The sequence below is a fragment of the Saccopteryx leptura genome, chromosome 3 (genome assembly GCF_036850995.1).
Source record: "Saccopteryx leptura isolate mSacLep1 chromosome 3, mSacLep1_pri_phased_curated, whole genome shotgun sequence".
In the NCBI taxonomy this organism is placed as follows: Eukaryota; Metazoa; Chordata; class Mammalia; order Chiroptera; family Emballonuridae; genus Saccopteryx; species Saccopteryx leptura.
Genome location: NC_089505.1, coordinates 87308693 through 87333778, shown reverse-complemented (window position 1 = coordinate 87333778; position 25086 = coordinate 87308693). Strand labels below are relative to the sequence as shown.

The following is a 25086-nucleotide window of genomic DNA, read 5'->3' as shown; positions in this document are numbered from 1 at the left end:
AGTTGTCTTCTAAAGGGAGCTCTTAGAGGTAAAAGGCTGATCATTACAGACAAGCTGTCTTTGTTCTGGTTCTTTGGGAGAAGCTACAAGAACATTTTTTTCATCTGAAAGTGATGTTATTGGCTCTGCGGCATTCAGTGAGGGAGAGCTACCAACAAAAGAAGGGGAATGATGTTAACACCGCCAACAGGAAATGGAGTCAAGTAATAAAGGTCTTCATACCTAACATCTTACCTATTACAGAAGGAATCCTTTGTGATACATTTGTTTACCAAATAATTGAAGTCATTAGTAGTACAGTTCCTGTCTATCATGATGGAAAATTTCTAGAAATGGTGGTGGTTACACAACATGGTTGATAACTTTTATTTCTTTATTTCTTTATTATATTTAGTGAGAGGAGGGGAAGCAGAACCAGACTCCCCCACCCCCCCAACCAGGATCCACCCAGCAAGCCACTAGCAGGCGATAGAGCATTGCTCGGTTGCTCAGTAAACCCTTTAGCACCTGAGGCAAAGACCATAGAACCATTCTCAGCACTCAGGGCCAACTCGCTCCAATCGAGCCATGGCTGCAGGAGGAAGAGAAAGAGTGAGAGAGAGAGAAGTGAGAGGGGGAGTGATGGAGAAGCCAATGGTCTCTTCTCCTGTGTGCCCTGACCAGGAATCAAACCTGGGACATCCACATGCCTGGCTGACGTTCCAGCACTGAGCCAACCTGCCAGGGCCCATTGTTAATAACTTAATTACAGGGGTCCCCAAACTACGGCCCACGGGCCGCATGCAGCCCCCTGAGGCCATTTATCCAGCCCCCGCCACACTTCCAGAAGGGGCACCTCTTTCGTTGGTGGTCAGTGAGAGGAGCACATTGACCATCTCATTAGCCAAAAGCAGGCCCATAGTTCCCATTGAAATACTGGTCAGTTTGTTGATTTAAATTTACTTGTTCTTTATTTTAAATATTGTATTTGTTTCCGTTTTGTTTTTTTTACTTTAAAATAAGATATGTTTAGTGTGCGTAGGGATTTGTTCATAGTTTTTTTTTATAGTCTGGCCCTCCAACAGTCTGAGGGACAGTGAACTAGCCCCCTGTGTAAAAAGTTTGGGGACCCCTGACTTAATGCCACTGAAATGTATACTTAAAAATGATTAAGCCGGCCTGACCTGTGGTGGCGCAGTGGATAAAGCGTGGGCCTGGAATGCTGAGGTCACCGGTTCAAAACCCTGGGCTTGCCTGGTCAAGGCACATATGGGAGTTGATGTCCTGCTCCTCCCCCTGTTCTCTCTATCTCTTTCCTCTCTCTCTAATAAAAATGAATAATTAAAAATCTAAAAAAGTAAATAAATAAGTAAAAAATTAAAAAAAAAAAAAAAATGATTAAGCCCTGGCCGGTTGGCTCAGCGGTAGAGCATCGGCCTAGCGTGTGGAGGACCCGGGTTCGATTCCCGGCCAGGGCACACAGGAGAAGCGCCCATTTGCTTCTCCACCCCTCCGCCGCACTTTCCTCTCTGTCTCTCTCTTCCCCTCCCGCAGCCAAGGCTCCATTGGAGCAAAAATGGCCGGGCGCTGGGGATGGCTCTGTGGCCTCTGCCTCAGGCGCTAGAGTGGCTCTGGTCGCAACATGGCGACCCCCAGGATGGGCAGAGCATCGCCCCCTGGTGGGCAGAGCGTCGCCCCTGGTGGGCGTGCTGGGTGGATCCCGGTCGGGCGCATGCGGGAGTCTGTCAGACTGTCTCTCCCTGTTTCCAGCTTCAGAAAAATGAAAAGAAAAAAAAAAGAAAAAAAAATGATTAAAAGGGTCAACTTTATGTCGTGTATATTTTACCACAATTTTAAAGATACAAATTTTAAAAATATTAAATCATTCACCTGACCAGCGGTTGCACAGTGGATAGAGCGTCGGACTGGGATATGGAGGACCCAGGTTCGAGACCCCCGAGGTTGCCATCTTGAGCACGGGCTCATCTGGTTTGAGCAAGGCTCACCAGCCTGAGCCCAAGGTCACTGGCTCTAGCAAGGGATCACTGGGTCTGCTGTAGCGCTGCACCCCCCCCCCCCCCCCCCCCCCGTCAAGGCACATGAGAAAGCCATCAATGAACAACTAAGGAACCGCAACAAAGAATTGATGTTTCTCATCTCCCTTCCTGTCTGTCACTCTCTCTGACTTTCTCTGTCTCTGTCACACACACACAAAAATTTAAATCCTTCTTAGGATGTATACCAAGTAAAATAAGTTATTTAGTCCAGAGCCATTTGGTGATTTGCTCCTTAATTAGACAGAAATGAGATAATGTGTTTCTTTGCAAAGTGAAAACTTCTCTTTGTAGACAAAAACATACGCTGTACTTCACTTAGTTTGTTTTATCAAAAAGTGAGATTTTAATGGCCAATGAGACTCAGACCATAGCTGATGATATATGTATAGTTAGTTTGTGTCTTTACCAGATTTAACTTGATTTAGGCCATTTCTGTGGTGGTCCTGACTACAAGCCTGGACTACAAGCCTAACAGCATCCTTCTTCTATTGGATGCTGTTATCTAAATGGCTGTGCTCTGCCTGACCTGTGGTGGCACAGTGGATAAAGCATTGACCTGGAATGCTGATATCACTGGTTTGAAACCCTGGGCTTGCCCGATCAAGGTGCATATGAGAAGCAACTACTATGGGTTGATACTTCCCACTCCTCCCCTTACTTTCTCTCTTTAAAAAAAAGGGGGGGGGGCTATTTATTCTCTTGTTGTCTAAATTACCTGCATAGCTGGTTTATCTTGTTCTGGAGATCTGGAGAAGAGCCAACAGGAAAACCCTCCTGGACCTGTGAAAATGCTCTAGCAGCAGGCGGGCCAGTGCTCAGCCAGGAGGGGGGCAGCCAGGAGCCACCGAACAGATATCCTTATTAAATCCCTGAGATTAATTCCAGAAGCTTGGCACCCTGTTTCCCAGTGCTCAGCATTTCCTTCTTCCCCGTTAGATCTGAATACGGATAGACTCGTTTCCATCGTTTTTTAATTAGGCCTAAAAATATATGGGGGCTCTCAGGGGAGCAAGATGCAAAGGTCTGGGACAGGAATTGGCAGAGTGGAGGAGGGAGCTAATGACAGTCAGCATTACTGACGTTTGGATTTGATTTGAATCTCCATCCAATAGCTCTCAGCCTCCCAAAAGATCTTTTTCTGATGGACTTTAGGTGTTGTGGCCAGCATCAGAGTGACAGGTGTTTGTTTCTTTTAAAATGATTTACAAATAAAGAAGAGAGGCGTAAAGAAAAAACACAGGCTGTCTTAGGAGTTCGTGAGACTCTACCAAGTAAAGAATAAACCAGATTTTTCTAGTATCTGCCTGTCCTTAATTTTACATTACCCTTCTTTAGAAATGTGAATTAACTTGTTCAAACCAAGGTACCTTATAGACCGTGGTAGAAACTTACCAATTTCTTTTCAAAATAATTGTCCTTTGGCAATACAGGCTGAGCCTCGCTGTTCAGAGGGGCTCAGACAGGGGAATTTGACACTTCTCGCTTGTGGCCGCCTTGTGGCACGCCCTGGCCCAAGTAGCAGTGAGGAGGAAAGGGGCACAGGGAATGAGGAGGGTTTCCGGCAGATCATGCTGGACAGGACTGGACCTGACTGAGACACAGTTTTCGGGACCGGAAGGTGAATTTTGTGCTTTGTCAACATGTGCGATCTTTGTTTGCAGTGCTCAGTGACCCCCAGACACGGGCCATCTATGATATATATGGGAAGAGAGGACTGGACATGGAAGGATGGGAGGTAAGGAGAGAGCGTCTGTCTGCTGTCCCAGAACGGTCCTCGAACGTCTGCAAACAGCCACCTCGCACCTGCAGCCTGTGGGGGCATTGGTGAGAGTATGTGAAGACAGTAGCGTCCCCTCCTTGCCTCGTCTTGTGGTTTAAGAGGTGGAGGTCTGGGCTCGGGCAAGTCACTTATCTGACGTGTCCTCCGTTTCCTAAGCTGTTGGGGGAAATGTAAGAGGGAAGATAGACCGGACCACTGGACCGAGGATTAGCAGGCCGGCGGGGGTCTGCAAGAGGCAGTTCTGTCTGCCCACACTTCCTCCCTCCCCCCATGAGTCTGTGCTTCTCCCCACCTTGCTTGTGAGTGTGGCTGCATCCAGGAACTGTTCTGTTGAGAACTACTGGATGGAATTGTTTCAACCTTCCAGCTCTCTGGGCTGTAATGTTAGAATGTTGTCACACGTGGTGAGGAAACAGTGTGTAGCAAGTACCTGCAGAACAGGTTGCCCTGGGCCGCCACGTTCTGTGAGGACAGACAGTCCTAACGTTCAGAAGCTTCTGATCTCTTGGATTCTGTCCTGATGTTTGGGCTGTGGGTGAGTTACTTGGCTGCTTTGTATTTCCATGTGATCATCTGAAAAATGAAGATGAAAATTAGCTGTAAAACTCCAAGTTGCTGTAAGCCACATGTAGGGTGTCCAAGAATTTTGGGGCAACTGTCAACATTAAATTGACTGTCGTTGAGTTATTTTGTCATCGTCATACAAGATTTCCCTTGAAGTTCTTTTGGTATTTAATCTCAAACCTGTGTGCCTGTCTCTTCTAATTCAAGCATGGAGACCTCTGAAGGCCTTCAGCTAAGAAGACAGGTGAAACATGGACCTTGTGCCCTGTCCACTGCTGTTTCATGCTGATGCCCTGTGGGCCACATTCATAGCTATGGTTTGGCTGCCCACTTGATAAAAATTGTAATTGCTGACATTTAAAACTTAGGAGTTTCTGCATAAAAATCCCATTTTCTGTCTTCACTTTAAAAATCAGAAGATGTAGTAACATTGTAACTGAATTCCCCTTGTCCCCTGAGACAACAGTCGACTAAATCAGAGGCACCTCTGCCCTTTCGTCTGGCCTGTGTTGCCCAGCTCGCTCCCTGTGGTCCTATGTGGCCCTTGCCCATGCACGTGCCCCACCTGGCTCCGGTGGGCCTTGGGCTCCCTAGAAATAGCCGGGCTTCATGTCGCGTGAGCGCCTCCTAGTTTAGTGGGGAAGTCTAATAGCTTAGCGTTTTTCTTCCAAAAAGAAAATGGAATCCTGTTACATGTACTGAACCTCTGCTGGCACTTTATACACCACTGTCAAGTGTCCTCCTGTCCTTGCAGACACAGGCTGGTTGTCATTACCCCTGGCAGCAGTCAGGGCCGCTCGAAAGCCAAGGCCCATTGTACATGCCCACATCGGGGTCTGGGCATGTCGTCCAGGACAGCACCGTCCCTGCCAGTGCGTGACATCTTCCTGGCAAAAAACTGCATGCGTTCCTTTTGCCAAACCAGACTATCTCCCCATTAGAAACAAAGCAAATCCACACACACAGTAGTGATTGCAGCCGCAGGTAGGCAGTCACAGATGATGACTGCATAAGTGTCCATATTTGTATTTCTCAGTAAACTACTACAAGCAAAGCCAGTTCTCACGGTCGAATTGCACGGAAACTGAACCTTCATTGAGGGGGACATGCCTTAGGGAAGACTATGAACTTAGAAGAGGCTCTCCAGGATATATATAATACTTGGAGAGGCAGAGGGGAGAGCCACGCCTGTTGTCGCACGGTGGACAGAGGCCCTCACTGCGCCCACATGTGTCCTCTGGGACTGGTGTCCTCCTTCCTTTGGGCCTCCCGCTGGCGGCCTATTTAGTGGGGTTCTCCGCTCCCTCCCCATTTACCAGCCTGTCCGTCTGCATGCACGGGCAGTCTGTGCGGGCAGAGGACGCTGTCACCCCAGGGCCGGAGATGCCAGGGCCCCGCACAGGTGCAGCAGTCACCCCGTCCATCCCAGCAGCGGGCTTGCCCCCTCTCTGTTGGTGGACGCTGCAGCTGAAATGGAGCTTTATTAGATCGCGTATTGACCCTGTTTTCAGTCTCTCTTTTTTCTTTTTTTAGCCTTCAGGAGACTGTCATTCTCTGGCAGGGTTCCACACTCACTAGATTCAAACTTTCCCACCTTGTGAAACCGGCCGTGTTAGTGCGCGAGGCTGGTCTGTGGTGTTTGTGCCGATCCCCGTGCTGAAAGGGAACCCTGTCTCTTCTGCAGAGTGGTGGAAACCCAGCTCTGAGCTGGGGATGCTCTGACAGGGTCGGCTCTGGTGATGGCTGGCGGGTGCGGTGGGAGCCACAGCACTCAGGTAGCATGCTCACCTGGTAGACTGTGGGCAGAGGGGCGTCCCAGCCCAGAGCCCCCATAGGCCACGTTGTCTGCAGCCCTTTGCCCATACTTGGTTTTCCTTGTGACTCTGACACTGGTCTGACAGTCTAAGAAAGCAGCCTGCAGTAAGAGCTGTCCTGTACTCAAGATCACGAAAACAAAGGACTTAGACACTCTCGCAGATTGGAGGACACTAGGAGACACGATAACTGAACATTGTCCTGGGTCCTAGATGGGATTCGGGAACTGAAGGGAAGTTCGTGGAAAAACTAGTAAAATCCAGAAAGCTCGTGTGTGGCTGTTGGTAATGTGAGGATGTTGGTCTCTTAGGTTTGACGACGTGACAGCGCCCGGGGTTATATGGGATGGGGATGGGAAGCGAGGCGCAGCCTCCCAACTTCCTGTGCTGTCTCTGCAGCCGTTCTAAGTTCTCAGTGGTTTTTTTGAATTTATATAGAAGCTGACTGGCTAGAACAGAATTTCCAAATCAGACAATACCTCGGGCATTATGTAGCGTGGTCCCCTCACTTAGAGCAGAAAGAGCTGTGGTTGTCCAGAGTCACAGGAATACCAGGGAGCCTGGCTCTCATCCTGCCTCAAGCATGCCACCTTGCTTTCAGAGACCACTGTTGTGCTCCTCCACAAGGGCAGTCTGTCCCCCTGGCCCACACAGGGATGGCTGGTGACCCGGCAGGGTGGACAGTGCAGGTGTGCAGATTCACAGGCTGCGTTTGGTACACTGTTGATGAACAACATTTATCACCTGTAACAGTGTAAGGCGCTGTGTGCCTAGGTGCTTGTTTCTGAGAGCGACTGAGATGGAGCAGCAGCGATGTGCCCAGACTCAGCCCCCTGTTCTCGTCGGGATGCTCTGGGTAAGGGAGGGTGCAGGTCACAGAGGAGCCTGCCCCCCACACGTTCCTCTTGCGCTGGACAGGCCGCACTTTAACTTTACTGTTCGCTTTGATTATGCACCAACTATTTACAAAACTTTATGTAAAATACAACTAGAAATGAGTGACTTGACACCTTCACGGTATTTGCCTCTTTAACTTATCATGGACTATGGCAGAGAGAAAGTCGTTTTTAGCTATTAGAAGTCTGTGTTACTGTCTAATCAGCATTCTTAACACTAGTGTCCTCCTGACTAGAACATTCAGGATGCAACCTTTCAAGCAGGGAGAACAGCCCGGCCACTGTGGGCCCACGCACGGCGCACTTCCCGTCCAGGCCCTCCTTGTCCTTAGTGGTGAGTCCCAGGTCACCACTGATGGCATCCCAATACATTGTGGTTCCACAGTCTCGGGTCCACCGAATTGCAGCTTAAGGGCCATGAGCAATATTTAAAGGATTCTGAATCCTCTTCTTGGTCTTTGTTGATCTTCAAGGTAAAATGGAATGGTTGACCACGTCTCCCTGGAGCTCTTTATTTTTATGTTCTGTTGACAGAGGGAGAGGCCGACAGAGCGAGAGATAAAGCAAACTTTGCGAAACTGGATCTTGCTTTCTGTCCAAGCTGGGCAACTGGGGAGGAGAGCATACTGTGTGCAGCCGCGCATTCCCGCGCTGCGGGTGCAAGCGGGCAGAGCGAGAGTGCCATCTCAGCTGAGTGGCTCAGGGTGTTCGCTGAGGTCACAGCGCAGTAGTGGCTCTCAGGCCGGTGAGGACTTTCCTTTTGTTCCTGGACAGTTGGAATAGTGTTTTTCACTTAGAAATTTAAACTGTGAGACCTGAGGTGATGTTTTCTCTGTAAGATTCCTGCGGCCTCAGAGACAGGCTACTAAAATGAGGGAAACAGTGCTTAGGTTTCTCTGGAGACGCTGACCTTGGGGGCGGCCAGGGCGCAGGGCTGAGAGGCTTTGCGAGGTGAACCACGCCTCTGCCCCCCAGGGCCTGGGGGGCTCCTCTGTCCACACTGGCCTGGTCTCACTGACATCTCCCAGAGTCCCAGGCCACGTGTGTACACCACGTTAAGGACATCAGCTCTGTGTGGGATTTCCTCACCTCCCACCTCCTGGGTCTTTAACTGCGTTCTCCCCTCCGTTCTGCCCGCAGGTTGTGGAAAGGAGGAGAACTCCTGCGGAAATCCGGGAGGAGTTTGAGCGGCTGCAGAGAGAGCGGGAGGAGAGGCGGCTGCAGCAGCGAACCAACCCCAAGGTGAGCCGCAACCTGCCTGCGGGGGCGGGGCTGCAGCGGGGCGGGGTTAGAACGGGGGCGGGGCTGCCATCTGGGGGGGCGGGTCAGAGTCGTCAGGTGCTGCTGGCCTAAAAAGTGGTGGCATGCAGAAATGAACCACGTGAAGGGAAGACAAAACCGGTCAGGCAGTTTCCCAGAAGCCAGGGAGAGTCCCAAGCAACCAGGGAGAGTCCCCGAGCAGAAACGCAGGCTCACTTTCAGACGTTTTCTGGGGTCCTCCTGCCCAAAGCCTTGCTTGTGGAAATCAGTGAGAGAACTGTGTCAGGAAGGGACAGCGCAGAGCACACACGGAGGCACCAGGACGCCTGGCACTGGGCAGGGCATGGGGAACCGGGTGAGGCAGAGGTGTAGGGCATTGCAAACTGCTTTCAGCAGGGGGCCTGTGCTCCTCATCCCAGTGGTGCCACAAACACTGTCACCAGGCAGTGATGAGGTGACCCTCTTGGACTCGAACTCAATCAAGTCCCTGGTGGAGTTCAAGTCATGTAATCAGTGACCCTCCTGGGTCCAGGAGTTACTTTTCAGTCCTGCATGTGAATCCATCTCCTTTGGTTTGTAGGGGATATGAGTTGCCCTGAGTGCATGCCCCATCCCTGTAGCAGGAAGGGTGTCCAGGCAGCCTGAGGTGCCAGTTGTCCTGGGTGGCTAGTTGAATGTGGTCTGGTGTTCCTGATCCGCCATGTTTGATCAAGGACTCTGCAGCTGGGCTCTGTTGGTGTGGCCAGGCTGGCCTGGCAGGTAGCCTGGAAATCTAAAGGAAGAGCAGATGCACGAAAATACAGACTTCTGATCCAGTACATTCTAGAAAGTGGAAGACCCTGCTGCATTTAATGGACTGGACATTTAGAATTTCCGACTATTTGAATCCTACATTTTTCTTTTTAAGTGAGAGGAGGGGAAATAATGAGACAGACTCACACATGCACCTCGACCGAGATCCACCAAGCAACCCCCGTTGGGGCTGATGCTCAAATCAGCTGAGCTGTTTTTAGCACCTGAGGCTGATGCACTTGGACCAACTGAGCTATCCTCAGTGCCTGAGGCCGATATTCGAACCATTCAAGTCACTGGCTGCCGACTGGAGAGAGGGAGGAGGAGAGAAGCAGATGGTTGCTTCTCTTGTGTGTTCTGACTGGGAATCCAACCTGGGACGTTTGCATGCTGGGTTGACGCTCTATCCACTGAACCAACCAGCTAGGACCCAAATCCTGCATTTCAGAGTGTACTCATAGGTGGCAACCCTCTTCTTCCCACCCACCCTCCCCTTCAACAGACGAAGCTGCAGCAGTGCGCAGTGTCTCTGGTCAGAGGGAGGTAGAGAGCCTTTCACTGGTGGAACCAGCTTGGGGTGTGAGGTAATCGGGGCAGTTGAGACTCCCCCAGAGTTCCCTCTTGGCTCTTGGAGCTGGTGCTGGGGCAGGGCTGGTTTGAAAGGTCAGCATCGGCAGCTGCAGGTGGGGACAGAGGAGATGGGAGGGAGCCTGGCCGGAGCAGCTGTGGCCGTGGGGTCCTCGCTCTTCCAGCTGGAATCCTGCTGCACTTGGAGCAGGGACGAGGGTAGCACGTCACAGTAGCCTGAGCCTGTGTCCTGTGATAGAGTCGGCCATCTGGGTACACGGGGAGTGCTCATGGGGATTCTGTGGAAATGTGTCTCCGGGCCACGTTCTGGGCAATGAGGGAATGCAGCTATGACCGTTCCACACAGCGTACAAGATACTGTAAAAGCCCAGTGCTTTATACTTCACAAACTGCTTCCAGAGAAATAAGATACTTCCCAGCCAGGACTGCGTGATGATAACCAGATGTTGGCTCTGCGGTGTATTGAGGAGAGCTTTTGAACTGGGCCTTTTGTTCCACTTCTGAGGGTTTTGATTTTCAAGATGAGCGGAAAGGTTCAGAACATTCTTATCCTGAGAAGAAATGGTGACCCCTCTCCATCGGGAGAAGGACCCTTTTGATGACCATCGGGTTCAGCACTGCCTATCCCCCACAGACCGCCAGAAAGAATCAGCCTGTGGGGTCTGGCAGAGGAGACGACATTTGTGGTACTGCCTGCCATCTGAAACCGGGATGGAGATTTCTCTCCATCTGCATCAACAAGAGACGGTTGGCAGGAATTCTCAGTAGGGATGCATGTGCCAAGAACACGCAGAAGTCAAGTGGGGAAAACCATAGGTTAGAAATTCTGACCCTGGGTCAGTGACACACAACACAGAGCAAACCATCTGACTAATATGTAGTGTTTTTTAATTTGTTTTTTGTTTTTGAGACAGAGAGAGGGACATATAGGGACTGATAGGAAGAGAGAGAGATGAGAAGCATCAATTCTTCATTGCGGCTCCTTAGTTGTTCACTGATTGCCTTGACCGGGGGAGCTACAGCAGACTGAGTAACCCCTTGCTCAAGCCAGTGACCTTGGGTCCAAGCTGGTGAGCTTTGCTCAAACCAGATGAGCCTGCGCTCAAGCCGGCGACCTCAGGGTTTCGAATCTGGGTCCTCTGCGTCCCAGTCCGACGCTCTATCCACTGCACCACCGCCTGGTCAGGCTGATGAGTAGTGTTCTTCTTTATAAAATGAGGATCTCTGTCCTGACTACCACACCTAGTTGTTAATGGTTGAAAACAAATAGGAAGTAAATACTGAATTATTAGAGAAGGGCAAACCTGTTAAATAATACTGAGTGATACTAGGCCCAGGTGAGGTTGAGAACTAAGTTTTGTTTTAGTGTCTCATTCAGCATTGCATGGGAAATACTTGGCTTGGTCAGGCAGTTCCTTGGCCTGCAGTGGCTGAGTTTGGTGGGGGTCTATCAGTTGGGATTCGCAAGTGGCCCTGTGACAATACAATCAGAGCCTCCTCTCGTGGCCGGCCACGTTGTAAGTCTTGGTTTGTGTGAAATGAGCTTTGGCTAGCACTGTGGGCCCTAGAATGGATGAGGGTACCCCTCACCCCCGGCTCCAATGTGGAACACACGCATGTGCACACAAGCATGCACACTCGCATGCTGGAGGCAGTGAGGTCGAGCATTCTACCAGGGGTCGAGCCCTGGATGAGGTTCAGGTCCTGTGCTCCAGTTCTGCACCCTGGGCCAGGCCACCTCTCCAGCCTTCGCTCAGTTCCTCCCTGTGTGACACAGGAGGTTTGCCACAAGACCCACTGCTTGGTGTCGAAAGACCCCAAGTCCCCAGAGTCCTTAGTTTACTTGCCTCTCATTTCTGTCTTTGCATGTGGGAATAAATTCCTCTATTTCCTGCTGGAAAGGGGTGCTAGGGTCTCCAGGGCCATGCACACTGAGCTGTGCGGGGGAGTGAGCTGTGGCTGGGCAGATGGCACGGTTCCTCCACCCCCCAGGACTGTGCGCCTGGACTCTGATCAGACCTCCCCCCCCAGTCTTTAAGATCTCTGTTGGCATAATCAATCTACATCTCTCGCTTTTTAGAGACCAAGGTCATAGAGCAGAATTGCTAGGTGCCATTGTCTTCATAGTGATAATTCCAGCTCCTTCTCTGGTGACGCCCATGCACCTTACCTTGCGGTGGACAGCAGCTGCTCTGAGACTCTGCAGATGAGGACTTGGGCAGCGCTGCAGGATGCGGTTGCTGCCTTCCCCCGCTCGCGCCCAGGCCCGGGGAGGCGGAGCATTTGGTTGAGGACTGTGGGGGGGCTTGATTGTCTCTCTCTGAGAATCTGGCCTGCTTCCTTTTTTTATTCTGTTCTGTAACAGTTTCGTGGAGATAGTTACAGGGTTTCCTGGGCCATCCCACTATCCTCTCTGTTAAAGAGGTTGATATATACTCCCTGCCAAGACCTCCTTTCTGATTTTGGAAAAGCTGTCTTGCCAGCATGGTCCCTGTAATAGCTTAGAAACACCATCCATATTTATCAACCAAAAATAATAATAAGTAATTGTTGGGGAAACAAATGTTTTTTTTAAGTTTGCTCACTTGTAGTGGGGCAGTACCATGAGTGTATAGTCTATGGAAGGCTGTAGGTGCAGATTGCCTTCCTGCTTGGGAGGGGCCATTGTTTGCTGTTGTTTGCTGGAGAAGGGTTTTTTTCCCAGAGCCTGTTTGGCTGGAGAGTGCAGAGAGAGAGAGAGCGCGCGCGCTGAGGGGCTTGGGAGCCCTGAGTGAGAGGGAAACGGTCTTCCCTGCCTGCTTGCTCGTCTGCCGTTACGAGACTTTAGTGAACGAATGGCCCTTCGTCCTCTGGCTCCACAGTTCCTTTCCTGTCTGCCCGAATCCCATGGGAACCTGCATGACCACAGCCTGTGCCATTGGTGCTACAGTAATATATCAAGGAGGGCATATAATCATAACAGTGTTTTTAAATCCCAAAATATTTTTATAAAGATACATGAGTGCATTACTCGATTATTTTTAAAGGAGTTTTTTAAGGGTTGGTTTTGGTTGCCGTGGCTGACGGTTATAGCCATCGGGCTGAGCTGGTGGTTATGACTTCAGTCTGCTCTGGGAAATGGTTCTGATATCGTCCTAAACTGACCCGACGGGGCTGCAGGGAGAACCGTACAGAAGAAGAGCTGTTTGTGCTGACGGCTGCTGTTGAAATGGAAGACGTCGGGAAACTGTGTAAGGATGGGGGGGGGGGGGTCAAGCCTGGGCACTTGCTGCCACAGGAAGCAGAGTCTCTGGAGGGGACAGGAGCTGGCTGACCGGAGAAGGCACCAAGAAAGCTATTGTCCATGCTGAAGGGCTGTTCCATCCCATCCTGTCAGCATAATCACTGACACACGAGATGTCAGTGAAAGACATGGCAGCGGCCAGGGAGAATGGTTGAGACCAAATTGTTCTAAGAAACCCTGTTGGCCCTGTCCAGTTGGCTCAGTGGATAGAGCGTTGGCCTGGCATATGGACATCCCAGGTTCGATTCCCGGTCAGGGCACACAGGAGAAGCAACCATCTGCTTCTCTCCCCCCGCCCTCCCCCTTCTTTCCCTCTCCTCCTCCTGCAGCCAGTGACTCAGTTGGTTTGAGCATCGGCTCTGGGCACTGAGGATAGCTCTGTTGATCTGACTGGATCAGCTTCAGATGCTAAAAACAGCTCAGTACTCGAGCATCAGCACGAGGTGGGGATCCCTGGGTGGATCCCAGTCGAGGCGCATATGGGAATCTGCCTCACTTTCCTCCTCTCACCAAAAAAAAAGAAACCCTATTAAGTTTGAGTGTGGTCTTCCACAACGCTGGGAAATGCTGGTTCTGGCTTTGATCTCAGAATGAGTCTGTGGAGCATGTCTCACGAGCCGTCCTGGGTTTGTCAGCTGTGATGAAGTGCACAAGTTCCACTCGCCTCTTTTTTTTTTTTTTTTTTTTATGACAGGGAGGCAGTCAGACAGACTCCCGCATGCGCCCAACCGGGATCCACCAGGCACGCCCACCAGGGGGCGACGCTCCGCCCATCCAAGGCGTTGCTCTATCGCAACCAGAGCCACTCCAGCGCCTGGGGCAGAGGCCAAGGAGCCATCCCCAGCGCTCGGGCCATCTTTGCTCCAATGGAGCCTCGGCTGCAGGAGGGGAAGAGAGAGACAGAGAGAAAGGAGAGGGGGAGGGGTGGAGAAGCAGATGGGCGCCTCCCCTGTGTGCTCTGGCCAGGAATCGAACCCGGGACTTCCGCACACCAGGCCGACGCTCCACCACTGAGCCAACCGGCCAGGGCCCCACATCGCCTCTTAACGTAACTGCTTCTCGTGGAGTTTTTAGTTAGTAAATAGCTGCTGCCAGGACTGCTTCTGACAGCAGCGTTCCACGTTATCCTCATGGCTAGATAAGGAGACCTAACCCGGCAGCGATGCGGGACAGAGCGGCCCTGGCGGGGGGGGGGGGGGGGGGGGGGGCGGGACACTGACTCCTCTCACAGAGGGGTGGCTAACACATCCTTTCAGCTTGGTGAAGTGCTTGTCCTGGGAGAGGGGCTCTGGCTGGGCATGCTCTGAATTCCTGAGCGGTGTCTGTCACATTGACGGGTGACCCTCTGGTCCCTGAGCACTAGAATGGAAGGGGTGAGTGACTGCCAAGCAGGAGGGGAGGCAGGAAGTGGCTAGCGGTCCTCCACTGATGCCCTGGGTTGAGATCAGCAAGGAGAGGGAATCGCAGGCAGTGACATGCGGCGTGGCGGGCTGCCGGGGTTCGTGGGACCTGCTAGACTCGCCCCTCACTGACAGGTTTCCAGGAGTGTCGTCACTGCACATGAGGGACTGTGCTGAACTTGTCATCATGGTTCTTTTTATATCACAGTGCAGGGTTAGGTGCCTTAGGACAAAGAGCACCAGCTGCTGCCACCTGCCGCCTGTTTTTGACCAACCCATGAGCTAAGAATGGTGGGGGTTTTTTTTAACATTTTTAATGGTTTTTAAGACATTGAAGAGAGACGACTATTTTGTTACACCCACAAATAATATGAAACACAGATTTCCAGTTCCATAAACAAACTTTTATTATCTGTGGCGTTTTGCACCACACAGAGTTGAGTGGTTTCAGCAGTAGTTGCCCACAAAGCCTAAAATCGGCCCTGGCCGGTTGGCTCAGCGGTAGAGCATCGGCCTGGCGTGTGGGGGACCCGGGTTCGATTCCCGGCCAGGGCACATAGGAGAAGCGCCCATTTGCTTCTCCACCCCTTCCCCTCCTTCCTCTCTGTCTCTCTCTTCCCCTCCCACAGCCAAGGCTCCATTGGAGCAAAGATGGCCCGGGCGCTGGGGATGACTCCTTGGCCTCTGCCCCAGGCGCTAGAGTGGCTCTGGTCGCTGCAGAGCGACGCCCCGGAGGGGCAGAGCATCGCCCCCTGGTGGGTGGATCCCGGTCGGGCGCATGTGGGAGTCTGTCTGACTGTCTCTCCCTGTTTCCAGCTTCAGAAAAATACAAAAAAAAAAAAAAAGGCCTAAAATCACGTCTGGCCCTTAAAGAGAAGGTTTGACAGCCCTGCATTAGACAGGTAAGGTAAGATGTGCTTGTAGCAGGGGAAAAGTAAAAATGGTTTAAAGTTTCACGATATGGACTTGATAGCAGAGATTACTTAGAAATATATGCCTTTGGCCTGACCAGGCGGTGGCGCAGTAGAGAGCATCAACCTGGGATGCTGAAGACCCAGGTTTGAAACCCCGAGGTCACCGGCTGGTTTAGGGGCTCATCCGGCTTGAGCATGGGATCATAGACGTGACCCCATGGTCGTTGGCTTGAGCAAGAGGTCACTCGGTTTGCAGTAGCCCCCCCCCCCCATCACAGCACATGTAAGAAAGTAATCAATGAGCAACTAAGGTGCCACAACAAGGTATTGATACTAATCTTCTCTCTCTCTTCCTGTCTGTCTGTCCCTCTTTATAACTTTCTGTCTCTGTCAAAAAAAAGAAAAGCAACTACTATTATGAGCTGATGCTTCCTGTTCCTACTGCCCCCCCCCACTCTTTCACCCCTAAGACTAATAAATAAAAATCTTAAAAATAAATAAATAAATAATGGAAATCTGGGATTGTTGCTATGCCAACCTAAACAAGAGGGTTAAACTGATATCTGCCAAACCTCGCCCTGCATACACATCACCTGCTCCGAGTTCCTAGTCTGCCTTCTCCCTTCCTCCGCCCCACCGGCCTCCTCCCTGCTTTGGGTACCCACAGGCTCCTCCCCCACCCCCTCACACATCGTCTGTTCATATGTCCCCCTTCTCAGGGAGACACACCCTCCCCAGCCACTGCTGGGGTGATAGAACTGCTCTTTATCATGATTTCAGAGGTGCTTTCACATGTGTAGACATCTGTGCAAATTTTTATTGGATCACACACTTCAAATGGGTGCAGTTTATATTATATGTAAATTAAATTTTAGTAAAGTTCTAAACAATGGTCTGCAGAGAATGTAATAATGTGACTGGTCATGGTTTTATATGTTAGATTAAGATACATACCCTTTTGAAAAGTCTTAAGAAAATAATAAACATTGATTTTTCTGAATAAGGAACGTTTTTATCAGCCAAAGTGTAACTTAGTATTTCTTGAGAATATGGTGGTCTGTTTCTCAAAACGCAATTCTAGTTTCAGTGAGCGGGACAGTTTCTCGATCTGTTTGTTCATGATTTATTCTGTCTGCACTTCCTTTTTATTTATTTATTTTTTTTTTTTTCCTTTTACAGAGACAGAGAGTCAGAGAGAGGGATAGACAGAGACAGACAGGAACGGAGAGATGAGAAGGATCAATCATTAGTTTTTCGTTGCGCGTTGCAACACCTTAGTTGTTCATTGATTGCTTTCTCATATGTGCCTTGACCGTGGGGCTACAGCAGACTGAGTAACCCCTTGCTCGAGCCAGCGACTTTGGGCTCAAGCTGCTGAGCTTTTTGCTCAAACCAGATGAGCCTGCACTCAAGCTGGCGACCTCGGGGTCTCGAACCTGGGTCTTCCGCATCCCGGTCCGACGCTCTATCCACTGCGCCACCGCCTGGTCAGGCTGCACTTCTTTACTTGGAACATATTTTTATATGTTAAACAGTTTTAAGGTACTTTTGTGATATAAGAGTATTCAGAGGAAGCCCTGGCCGGTTGGCTCAGCGTTAGAGCGTCGGCCTGGCGTGCAGGGGACCCGGGTTCGATTCCCGGCTAGGGCACAAAGGAGAAGCACCCATTTGCTTCTCCAGCCCCCTCCCCTTCCTCTCTGTCTCTCTTCCCCTTTCACAGCCAAGGCTCCATTGGAGCAAAGATGGCCCGGGTGCTGGGGATGGCTCCTTGGCCTCTGCCCCAGGCGCTAGAGTGGCTCTGGTCTAGGCAGAGTGATGCCCCGAGGGGCAGAGCATCGCCCCCTGGTGAGCAGAGCATCGCCCCTGGTGGGTGTGCTGGGTGGATCAGGCGCATGCGGGAGTCTGTCTGACTGTCTCTCCGTTTCCAGCTTCAGAAAAATACCAAAAAAAAAAAAAAAGTATTCAGAGGAAAATGTTTAACCCAAGTAGTTTCTAGGTTGTTTTATGTATTCCTGGGTTAGATCTGGAGACGGTGCAGGGGTCCCCAAACTTTTTACACAGGGGGCCAGTTCACTGTCCCTCAGACCGTTGGGGGGCCGCCACATACAGTGCTCCTCTCACTGACCACCAGTGAAAGAGGTGCCCCTTTCCGGAAGTGCGGCGGGAGCTGTATAAATGGTTTCAGGGGGCCACATGCAGCCCGTGGGCCATAATTTGGGAATGCCTGGTTTAGAGCCATGACATGGGTCCTGTTCGGTCTCTGAAAATTGAAGTGTGGCTCTTCTTTTCCTAACACTTGTCTTTGGCGTGTCCTTTGCCTGTAGGCATGACAGGTTTTCTGACTCAAAGTTGGGGTTGCTCTGCCATTACTTGGCCTGAACGGTAACACTGATGATCTGGTGGTGTCCTGCCCGGACCAAGCGGTCCACCCCCAGCACTCAAACATAGTGTGCTGTCCCATTCCATGGAAACCTCCCCGGTGCTGACCACTTGTTTCTCTGCCTCAGGGGACCATCAGCGTGGGCATCGATGCCACTGACCTCTTTGATCGCTACGAGGAAGAGTACGAAGATGTGTCCGGAAGTGGCTTCCCACAGATTGAAATTAACAAGATGCACATATCCCAGTCCATCGAGGTACCACGGGTGCAGTAGGCAGGCTGATGGGTACGGGGCACTACACAGCTGGCGTGAGGGAGCCTGCTCGGAGATTTTCTCATCTGCTCAGGGTCATGAGGGGGATGCAGGAGCCACTGCAGAAGGAGAGCTCCAGTCCCGTGGCGAGGTGTTGGCCGCATGAGTCCCACGCGTGGGGCTGAGTGTCCAGGGCTTCTGGGCCCTTCAATCAGGAAGTGCAGCTGGCCTGAGAAGCAAAGGTCATGGTGATCTTAGGAGAGATAGCAGACCTCATGAGTAATTCCGACAACCAGTCTTAGTGTGAAGGCACACTCGACTGTGCGGAGCACACACCATTCTGCTGAGGCCCGGGGTCACTGAGATGCCATCTCTCTGTCCACTGTGGGATGTGGCCATGCGAGGCCATTCCATGAGGGTTACAGTGGGTCTCTGCCCCCTCATCTCTTCTCACTCACGTCTTCTCAAGCACCTCAGCCTACAACCTGAAGTCCCAACTGGTCAGTGTGGCCCCAGGGGGACACGGTGAAGTCACTACAGACTGGCACCATTGGCGCACTGAGAGCCAGCACGTAGCCCTGTTGCTGCCCGTGGTTCTTGGAAATTTGCTCACTAAAGCCTTTACAAAGCATGGCCTCGGTGGCCACGTGTAGGTCGAGGGTGAAGCAGGGGAGAGGGGAGGCCATTGTGGTGACTGCTCCCCAGCACCCCAGCCTATGGGGTCGCCTGTACTGTTGACCTTGCGCCCATGGTTTATTCATTAGGCTGCTGTCCTTGGCGCTTCCTGTGGCTCTGACTCATTTATTACCAGCATATGTCATTTCCTAGGCGCCCCTGACAGCTACAGACACAGCCATCCTCTCTGGAAGCCTCTCGACCCAGAACGGGAACGGAGGGGGTTCCATTAACTTCGCCCTCCGACGAGTCACCTCGGCGAAAGGGTGGGGAGAGGTAAGTTTCAGCTAGCGGACTGTGCTGTCCATCGCAGAGCCTTGTTTCTGACCATTTACCCTCTCAAAGCTGGCCCTCCAAATGACCCAGGTTGGCCCCATTGCTGTGTGACGGCATTGGGTGTCACCTCACAAGTTAACTCTCGCCAGGGAACATTGTGTCTCATATCTGAGAGGGAGTCCCTTCAGTCTGCTGAACAAAACTTCCCTGGAGATGAGATGCCCGCTTCCGGAAACCTCATCTCTGAACTCAGCATTTTTCTTTGCTCTAAGCAGACACCTGTGGGGTGTTCCGTTTTCCTCCACAATTCAGAAGGCAGAGCCTGTCTCGGCGCCCCGGTCCACTGGTCAGTGGTCATTTAACAGCCAGTGCCTCTGAGCAAATTGAACTGCATCTAATTACCATTGAAGAGGTGCCTTGAAAGGCACCCAGACTAATAAATGAGGCGGCCAGGACTGGCAGGGCTGCTTGGACTGAGGGCGGAACTGCTGGTGGGTTCAGCGTCAGGCCCCTGAAAACCATCCCCAGTCTCCGGGGAGACCGGTGGTCGGTGAAGCCAGCAGAGTGAAAGCGCAGAGAGGGCAGTGCAGGGGCGGGTGGGGTGGGGTGGGGTGGGGTGGACGCAGGCCAGGCTGAATGGGGAGAGGGAGCAGTGTTTCCTTGGGGGAGGGGCTCCTTTCTAAGGCACGCCTCAATGGAGCCCGCCTCCTCTGGGTGCGCAGACACGAGCCTGTCCATCTGGCTGAGGTTAGGATGAGACGGAGGGCCCTGGCCAAGGCCCTGATGTGGCATCCAGGGAAGGCATTGTTGCCTGCGCTGACCCGAGTCCGTGGCCGCTGCTGGGAGATAAACCCTCTAATGCTTTTCCTTTTCCTCTTGGAACAGTTAGAATTCGGAGCTGGGGACCTGCAGGGGCCTCTCTTTGGTCTGAAGCTGTTCCGTAACCTCACGCCAAGATGGTAAATATAAAGAGAAAAGTCCTCTTTGATAGTCTCTGTGGGTTTAGGAGTGGGGTTGCCCGTCTGCCCTGCAGGGCCACTAGGGCAGGCCCTTGGGGCTGGCATGGGTTCACGGAGGCTGGGCCCCAGCAGGGTTCACGGAGCACTGGTGGGGCCTGCTTCCGCTCGGTGGTCCACTGTCCTCTGGGGACCTGCCCTGCCAGCTCACTGTGGGCTCCGGGGACGCTGGAGACATAGGGACGTTGATCAGCAGTCTGACAAATGATTGAGCCTATGCACCATTTTTTTGTCCTCAAGAATATGTAAAGCTCTGAACGTGTTCCGTGAGCAGTGGGCAGCTTGAGACCTCCTGGTCTCAGGAATGAGGTCCTAGAGCTCGAAGCCCTGCGGCAGGGCCGCCACAGTCCTAGAGCTGCTCCTCCCCATCCCTTCTAGAACAGCAAGGCTGTCCTCGTTCCCATTTGGAGGTAGCTGTGAGAGCTCAGGTCAGGGCTGAGTAGATGTGAACTGCAGCCTCCTTCCTCTGTGGGGTGGAGTGCAGTTCACAGGCCTGCGGGGGTAGGGAGCCCACTTTCCTTTAGGTGCGTGGTGGAGGCCTGCCCTGTAAAGCAAGTCTGAAGCCCAACAGACTTACAGAGGGTCAGGGTGTGTCAGCTGGGAGGGGACCGCAGCTGGGGGCGGGGGCGCTCTCAGCTCCTCCCACCTTGCCTCTGCCCTGGGGCTTGGATCAGTGTCTGCGAAGAAAGAGGACAAAGGAATTTACTGGGGTGACACTGGTTAACAAAATTATACAGGTTTCAGGTGCACAATTCTCCAGCACGTCTTCCGTGCGCTGTATTGTGTGTCCACCTGCAGGATTTATACTTTCAATCAGAAGAACATCAGGTGGACAGTGCATTGTGTGAGTGTCTGCTTAGGACTTTTCACCTCTAGTGCTGACTGAGTGCACATCCCTGCCCCCCAGACCACTGACTCGGGCCTTCTGGAGGAGGGCTGGGAACCCCTCACGTGCACAAGCAGAGCAGGTCATTCTGAAGATCAGACACGTGAGGAGACACGTCTTTGAGGACACTCCATTGGCCGTTTTGTCTGGTTGAGTCAGCGTCTGGGGCTGGCTGGCCCTCAGCCTTTGCAGGTGCAGAAGTCTCGTCATAGACTCCAGTTCATCAGACTTGAATGACCATTTAGAAACAAGGACACCAGTTTATTAATGGGCTGTGTCTGCTCTTGGGTGCCCCAATCCCAGGGTCAGGTTCCTTGTGAGTCCAAACTAACGATCAGAAGATTCCTGAGTGGGGAATTGCCCCAAGAAAGGTGGGATTGTCCTGTGCCATGTTCTTTGTCTCCCAGCGCAGGCCGGCTGGCCTCTCCCGAGGTCTGTCTTGAGGACGTGCTGGATAAAAACAGGAATCTCCTCTCTGTTGTGCTCTTCCCAACATCACTGTGTGACTGCCTTAAAATCCTAGGAGTGACATTTATCTCTCGTCCTGCTCGCTCCCCTGACCCCAGTGTGACCAGAGCAAAAATCACAGCCTTTGTGGTGCAATGTGAGGGTGAGCCCGCCAAGAGGAGAGAGGCTGGGCACGGACTCTCCTGGCCCCTGGGAGCCCCGGGAAGTCAGTGAGTGAGGAGCAAGTACGATGACCCATCATGGTTATTATTTTAATGACAAAACCAACACTTCCAGGACTGAGGAAGAAGAGAGAGAGACAACTAAATTAGTCAGTCTAGGGCCTGCTGGGCTGTTGACCAGAGGCACACTGTTTGCTCGCCTTTGAATACCTTGAGTCAAGTAGTGTGAATCCCTTTGTTAATGAAATGAAATACCCCTTTTCAACCAGAAGGTGGGGCTGACTCCCGGAAACGGACTTCAGAGCCTTTCTGGGGAATGGTTTACTTACTGTGGGTAGGTGCTTGTGGGAGGTCCATCCTTCACGTTGTTTCCTTACCGTGTTAAGGAGCCACTGTAGGAACCTCACTCCTGTTTGTATCAATCAGCCTGTGGTAAATCGGTTTCATCTTCTGTCATGTTGCTTAAAGGCACAGGGCCTGTGGCGGACAGTAAATCAGTTCTTCCTGTTCCAGCTCTTCCAGGAGATTCAGTCCGTGGAAGTCCGTCTGAGTCCCACAGGCAGGGTTTTCATACCTGGGCACCCACCCAGAAATTTTGGTTTGCCTGGTCTGGTGTGCGCTCTGGGTCCGTGGCTCTCAAACTCGGCTGCACGTTTGGTCTCCTGGCAGGCTTTGTTTCTTTAACTGATTTTAGAGAAGAAGGGAACAGTGTGGGGGAAGAACATTGATTTGTTGTTCCACGTGCTTAGTTATGAATTCATGAGTTGAGTCCTGCATGTGCCCTGACCAGGAATCAAACCCACAACCTTGGTGTATCAGGATGATTCTCTAACCAACTGAGCTACCTGGCCGGGGCAACCTGGTAAACTCTTAAAACTCTGACCGGAATGCCTGGGGGCAGGAGCCCACTGTCACCATTTTCCAGGTTAGCCGGTGATTCTAGGGTACAGCCGATCCCAGGTGATCCTTACAGTGGATTGGCTTCCCTGGCTGGGGAACGCAGACATCTGGGTGCCTCTCTCTGTTGTAACTGAAGTTGGGGTGGGTGTGGTGGGGAGTGCAGATCAGCAGGGTGATTGCTAGGAGGATTCTACCCAGTCCCTCTCCGTGCACCTCTCTGACAGAGGCTCAGTTTCCTGCTTCCCATGCAGGGAGCTGGCCCAGGGGTGATGAAAGTGATGCGAGCAGGGTCCTAGCAGAGAGGAAGGGCCAAGAACAGCCGAGAGCCAGGCGTCACCCAGGCCCTTTCTGTCTGTGTACCCCCAGCTTTGTGACGACCAACTGTGCTCTGCAGTTTTCGTCCCGGGGAGTCCGGCCTGGCCTCACCACTGTCCTGGCTCGGAACCTGGACAAGAACACCGTGGGCTACCTGCAGTGGCGGTGGGGCATCCAGTCGGCCATGAACACGAGCATCGTCCGAGACACCAAAACCAGCCACTTCACTGTGGCCCTGCAGGTGAGGACGGATTCTCCCGCTCCCCCGGTGCGCCCTTGAAGCCTGCACCCTGGTGACACTGCCCTACTGTGTGCCCCTGTGGGTCCCTTGCAGTCGGGTATTGAAGCACCCTGTTCTCAAGCTCCTAGGATTTTCACATCTTCTGGTGGGAGGAGCCCACAGAACCAGGGCAAGGGCAGCCCTGGTTGGTCGGTGACCCCAAAGCCGAGTTGTGCACTGGGATGCCACGTTGGCTGGACAGGGCACGGGGAGCAAGAGAGGCCACCCCTCAAGGGCAGCAGCCCTGCTGCCTGGAGAAGCACAGCTGGTCCCAGCTTTCTTTTTTTTTTTCTTTCCTTTTTTTATGAGAAAGCAGAAAACTGAGTTTTTAGCTGAAATCTTCCAGTGTTTAAATACTGGCTTTGGAGGCCCTGGCTGGTTGGCTCGGGGGTAGAGCATTGGCCCAGCATATGTATGTCCCAGGTTCAATCCCCAGTCAGGGCGCACAGGAAAAGTGACCATCTGCTTCTCTTCCCTGCCCTCTCTCCCTGCTCTCCCCCTTCTCTTCCCCTTCTCTCTCTCTTCTCTCCTCCTTCTCTCCCTCTCCCCCGTCATAGCCAGTGGCTCAGTTGGTTTGAGCAATGGGCCCAGGCACTAAGGATAGCTCAGTTGATTCAAGCATCAGCCCCAGACCAGTTGCCAAGAGGATCCCAGGCGGGGCATATGTGGGAGTCTCTCCCCCCCCACACACTTAAAAAATTTATAATTGAGCCTGACCAGGCAGTGGCGCAGTGGATAGAACATCGGACTGGGATGCGGAGGACCCTGGTTCGAGACCCCAAGGTCATCAGCTTGAGTGTGGGCTCATCTGGTTTGAGCAAAGCTCACCAGCTTGGACCCAAGGTAGTCTGCTGAAGGCCCGTGGTCAAGGTACATATGAGAAAGCAAGCAATGAACAACTAAGGTGTTGCAATGAAAAACTGATGCTTCTCATCTCTCTGTTCCTGTCTGTCTGTCCATATCTATCCCTCTCTCTGACTCTCTCTCTGTCTCTGTAAAAAAAAAAAAAAATGTTATAATTGAGTATGGATGAATTTTGACACACTTTGTACAGCTGCCAGATCATGACCGCTGCCTGGGAGGCCTGCCCACCGTGTGCTCGGTGGGGTCAGGGACATGCCCACCTGGCCACAGGTCCCAGCCACCAGCCATAGTTTCTTTTTCCCTGTCTTCTCAGCTTGGAATTCCGCACTCCTTTGCACTGATCAGCTATCAGCACAAATTCCAGGATGATGACCAGACACGAGTGAAAGGGTCTCTTAAGTAAGTCCTGGCTGGCTGGCCTGGGAGCGTGCCGACCGGGCTGGCTGGCGGTGGAGCTGCTTGGTGGGTGATACCCACTCACATTGGTGTTTCTCGAATGCCTCCACCCAAGAGGCTGAGGGGCTACCCACTGTGCATTCCTAGGGGCTGAGGAGCTGGGGGTCAAGTGAATTGGATTTTTTCTAGTCACTGGCCAAGGGTGTCAGTCATATCTTCTCCCTGGGGGAGGGGGGGGGCATAAGGGAAGGAGAGGACCCAGCATGTTTTTGTATTTTTTTAAATTGAACTTGGGGTGACACTGCCTCAGCCTCTGTTCTGAGCAACAGTGCCCCACGCCACGGCCCTGACCAGTGTGGGGGTCCCCGGCCTGCTCACAGCCGTCTGCCCCCACAGGGCAGGCTTCTTCGGGACAGTAGTGGAGTATGGGGCCGAGCGCAAGATCTCCAGGCACAGCGTCCTGGGTGCGGCCGTCAGCATCGGCATCCCGCAGGGCGTTTCTCTCAAAGTCAAGTAAGTTCCATCCGGTATTGTTGGCCTCCCATAACCCACCTGGGCTTCACTACTACGGGATGGCTGGTCCACTCTGATGTTCTCGAAGGGGCTGTTCCCTCTCTTGTCTTTGGAGTTGAACAGTGTCTAGGAGCCTGTTAGCCTCCCTTTGGTTCACGAGGTCAGTGCGCAGAGAGCTTCCGGTGCTCCTCCACGCATCTTCCAGCAGCGTGCTCTCTCCCTGCGCTCCACCCTCCTCCATGCTGATGCCCCAGACGCCCAGCCCTGTGCTGGCCTCGTCCCCTGTCCCCCAGCCGCTCACTCAGCGCCCTCAGCAGCACTGCCGCTGTCGTGTGGGGGTATCCCTCTGCCCCAGTTGTCCTGTCAGCGCCTCCTT

The 25086-nt window shown here is 52.4% G+C and overlaps 1 protein-coding gene across 1 annotated transcript in view; it reads left to right on the top strand.

Annotated features, from left to right (window-relative positions):
• DNAJC11 (DnaJ heat shock protein family (Hsp40) member C11) overlaps positions 1-25086 on the top strand; it is a 57197-nt gene that overhangs the window by 20087 nt on the left and 12024 nt on the right. The window contains exons 3-10 of the mRNA XM_066374920.1: positions 3698-3771; positions 8231-8332; positions 17835-17963; positions 18789-18911; positions 19797-19870; positions 22709-22898; positions 24115-24200; positions 24594-24710. Coding sequence (XP_066231017.1) covers positions 3698-3771; positions 8231-8332; positions 17835-17963; positions 18789-18911; positions 19797-19870; positions 22709-22898; positions 24115-24200; positions 24594-24710 — 895 coding nt within the window. The remainder of the gene's footprint in view (positions 1-3697; positions 3772-8230; positions 8333-17834; positions 17964-18788; positions 18912-19796; positions 19871-22708; positions 22899-24114; positions 24201-24593; positions 24711-25086) is intronic.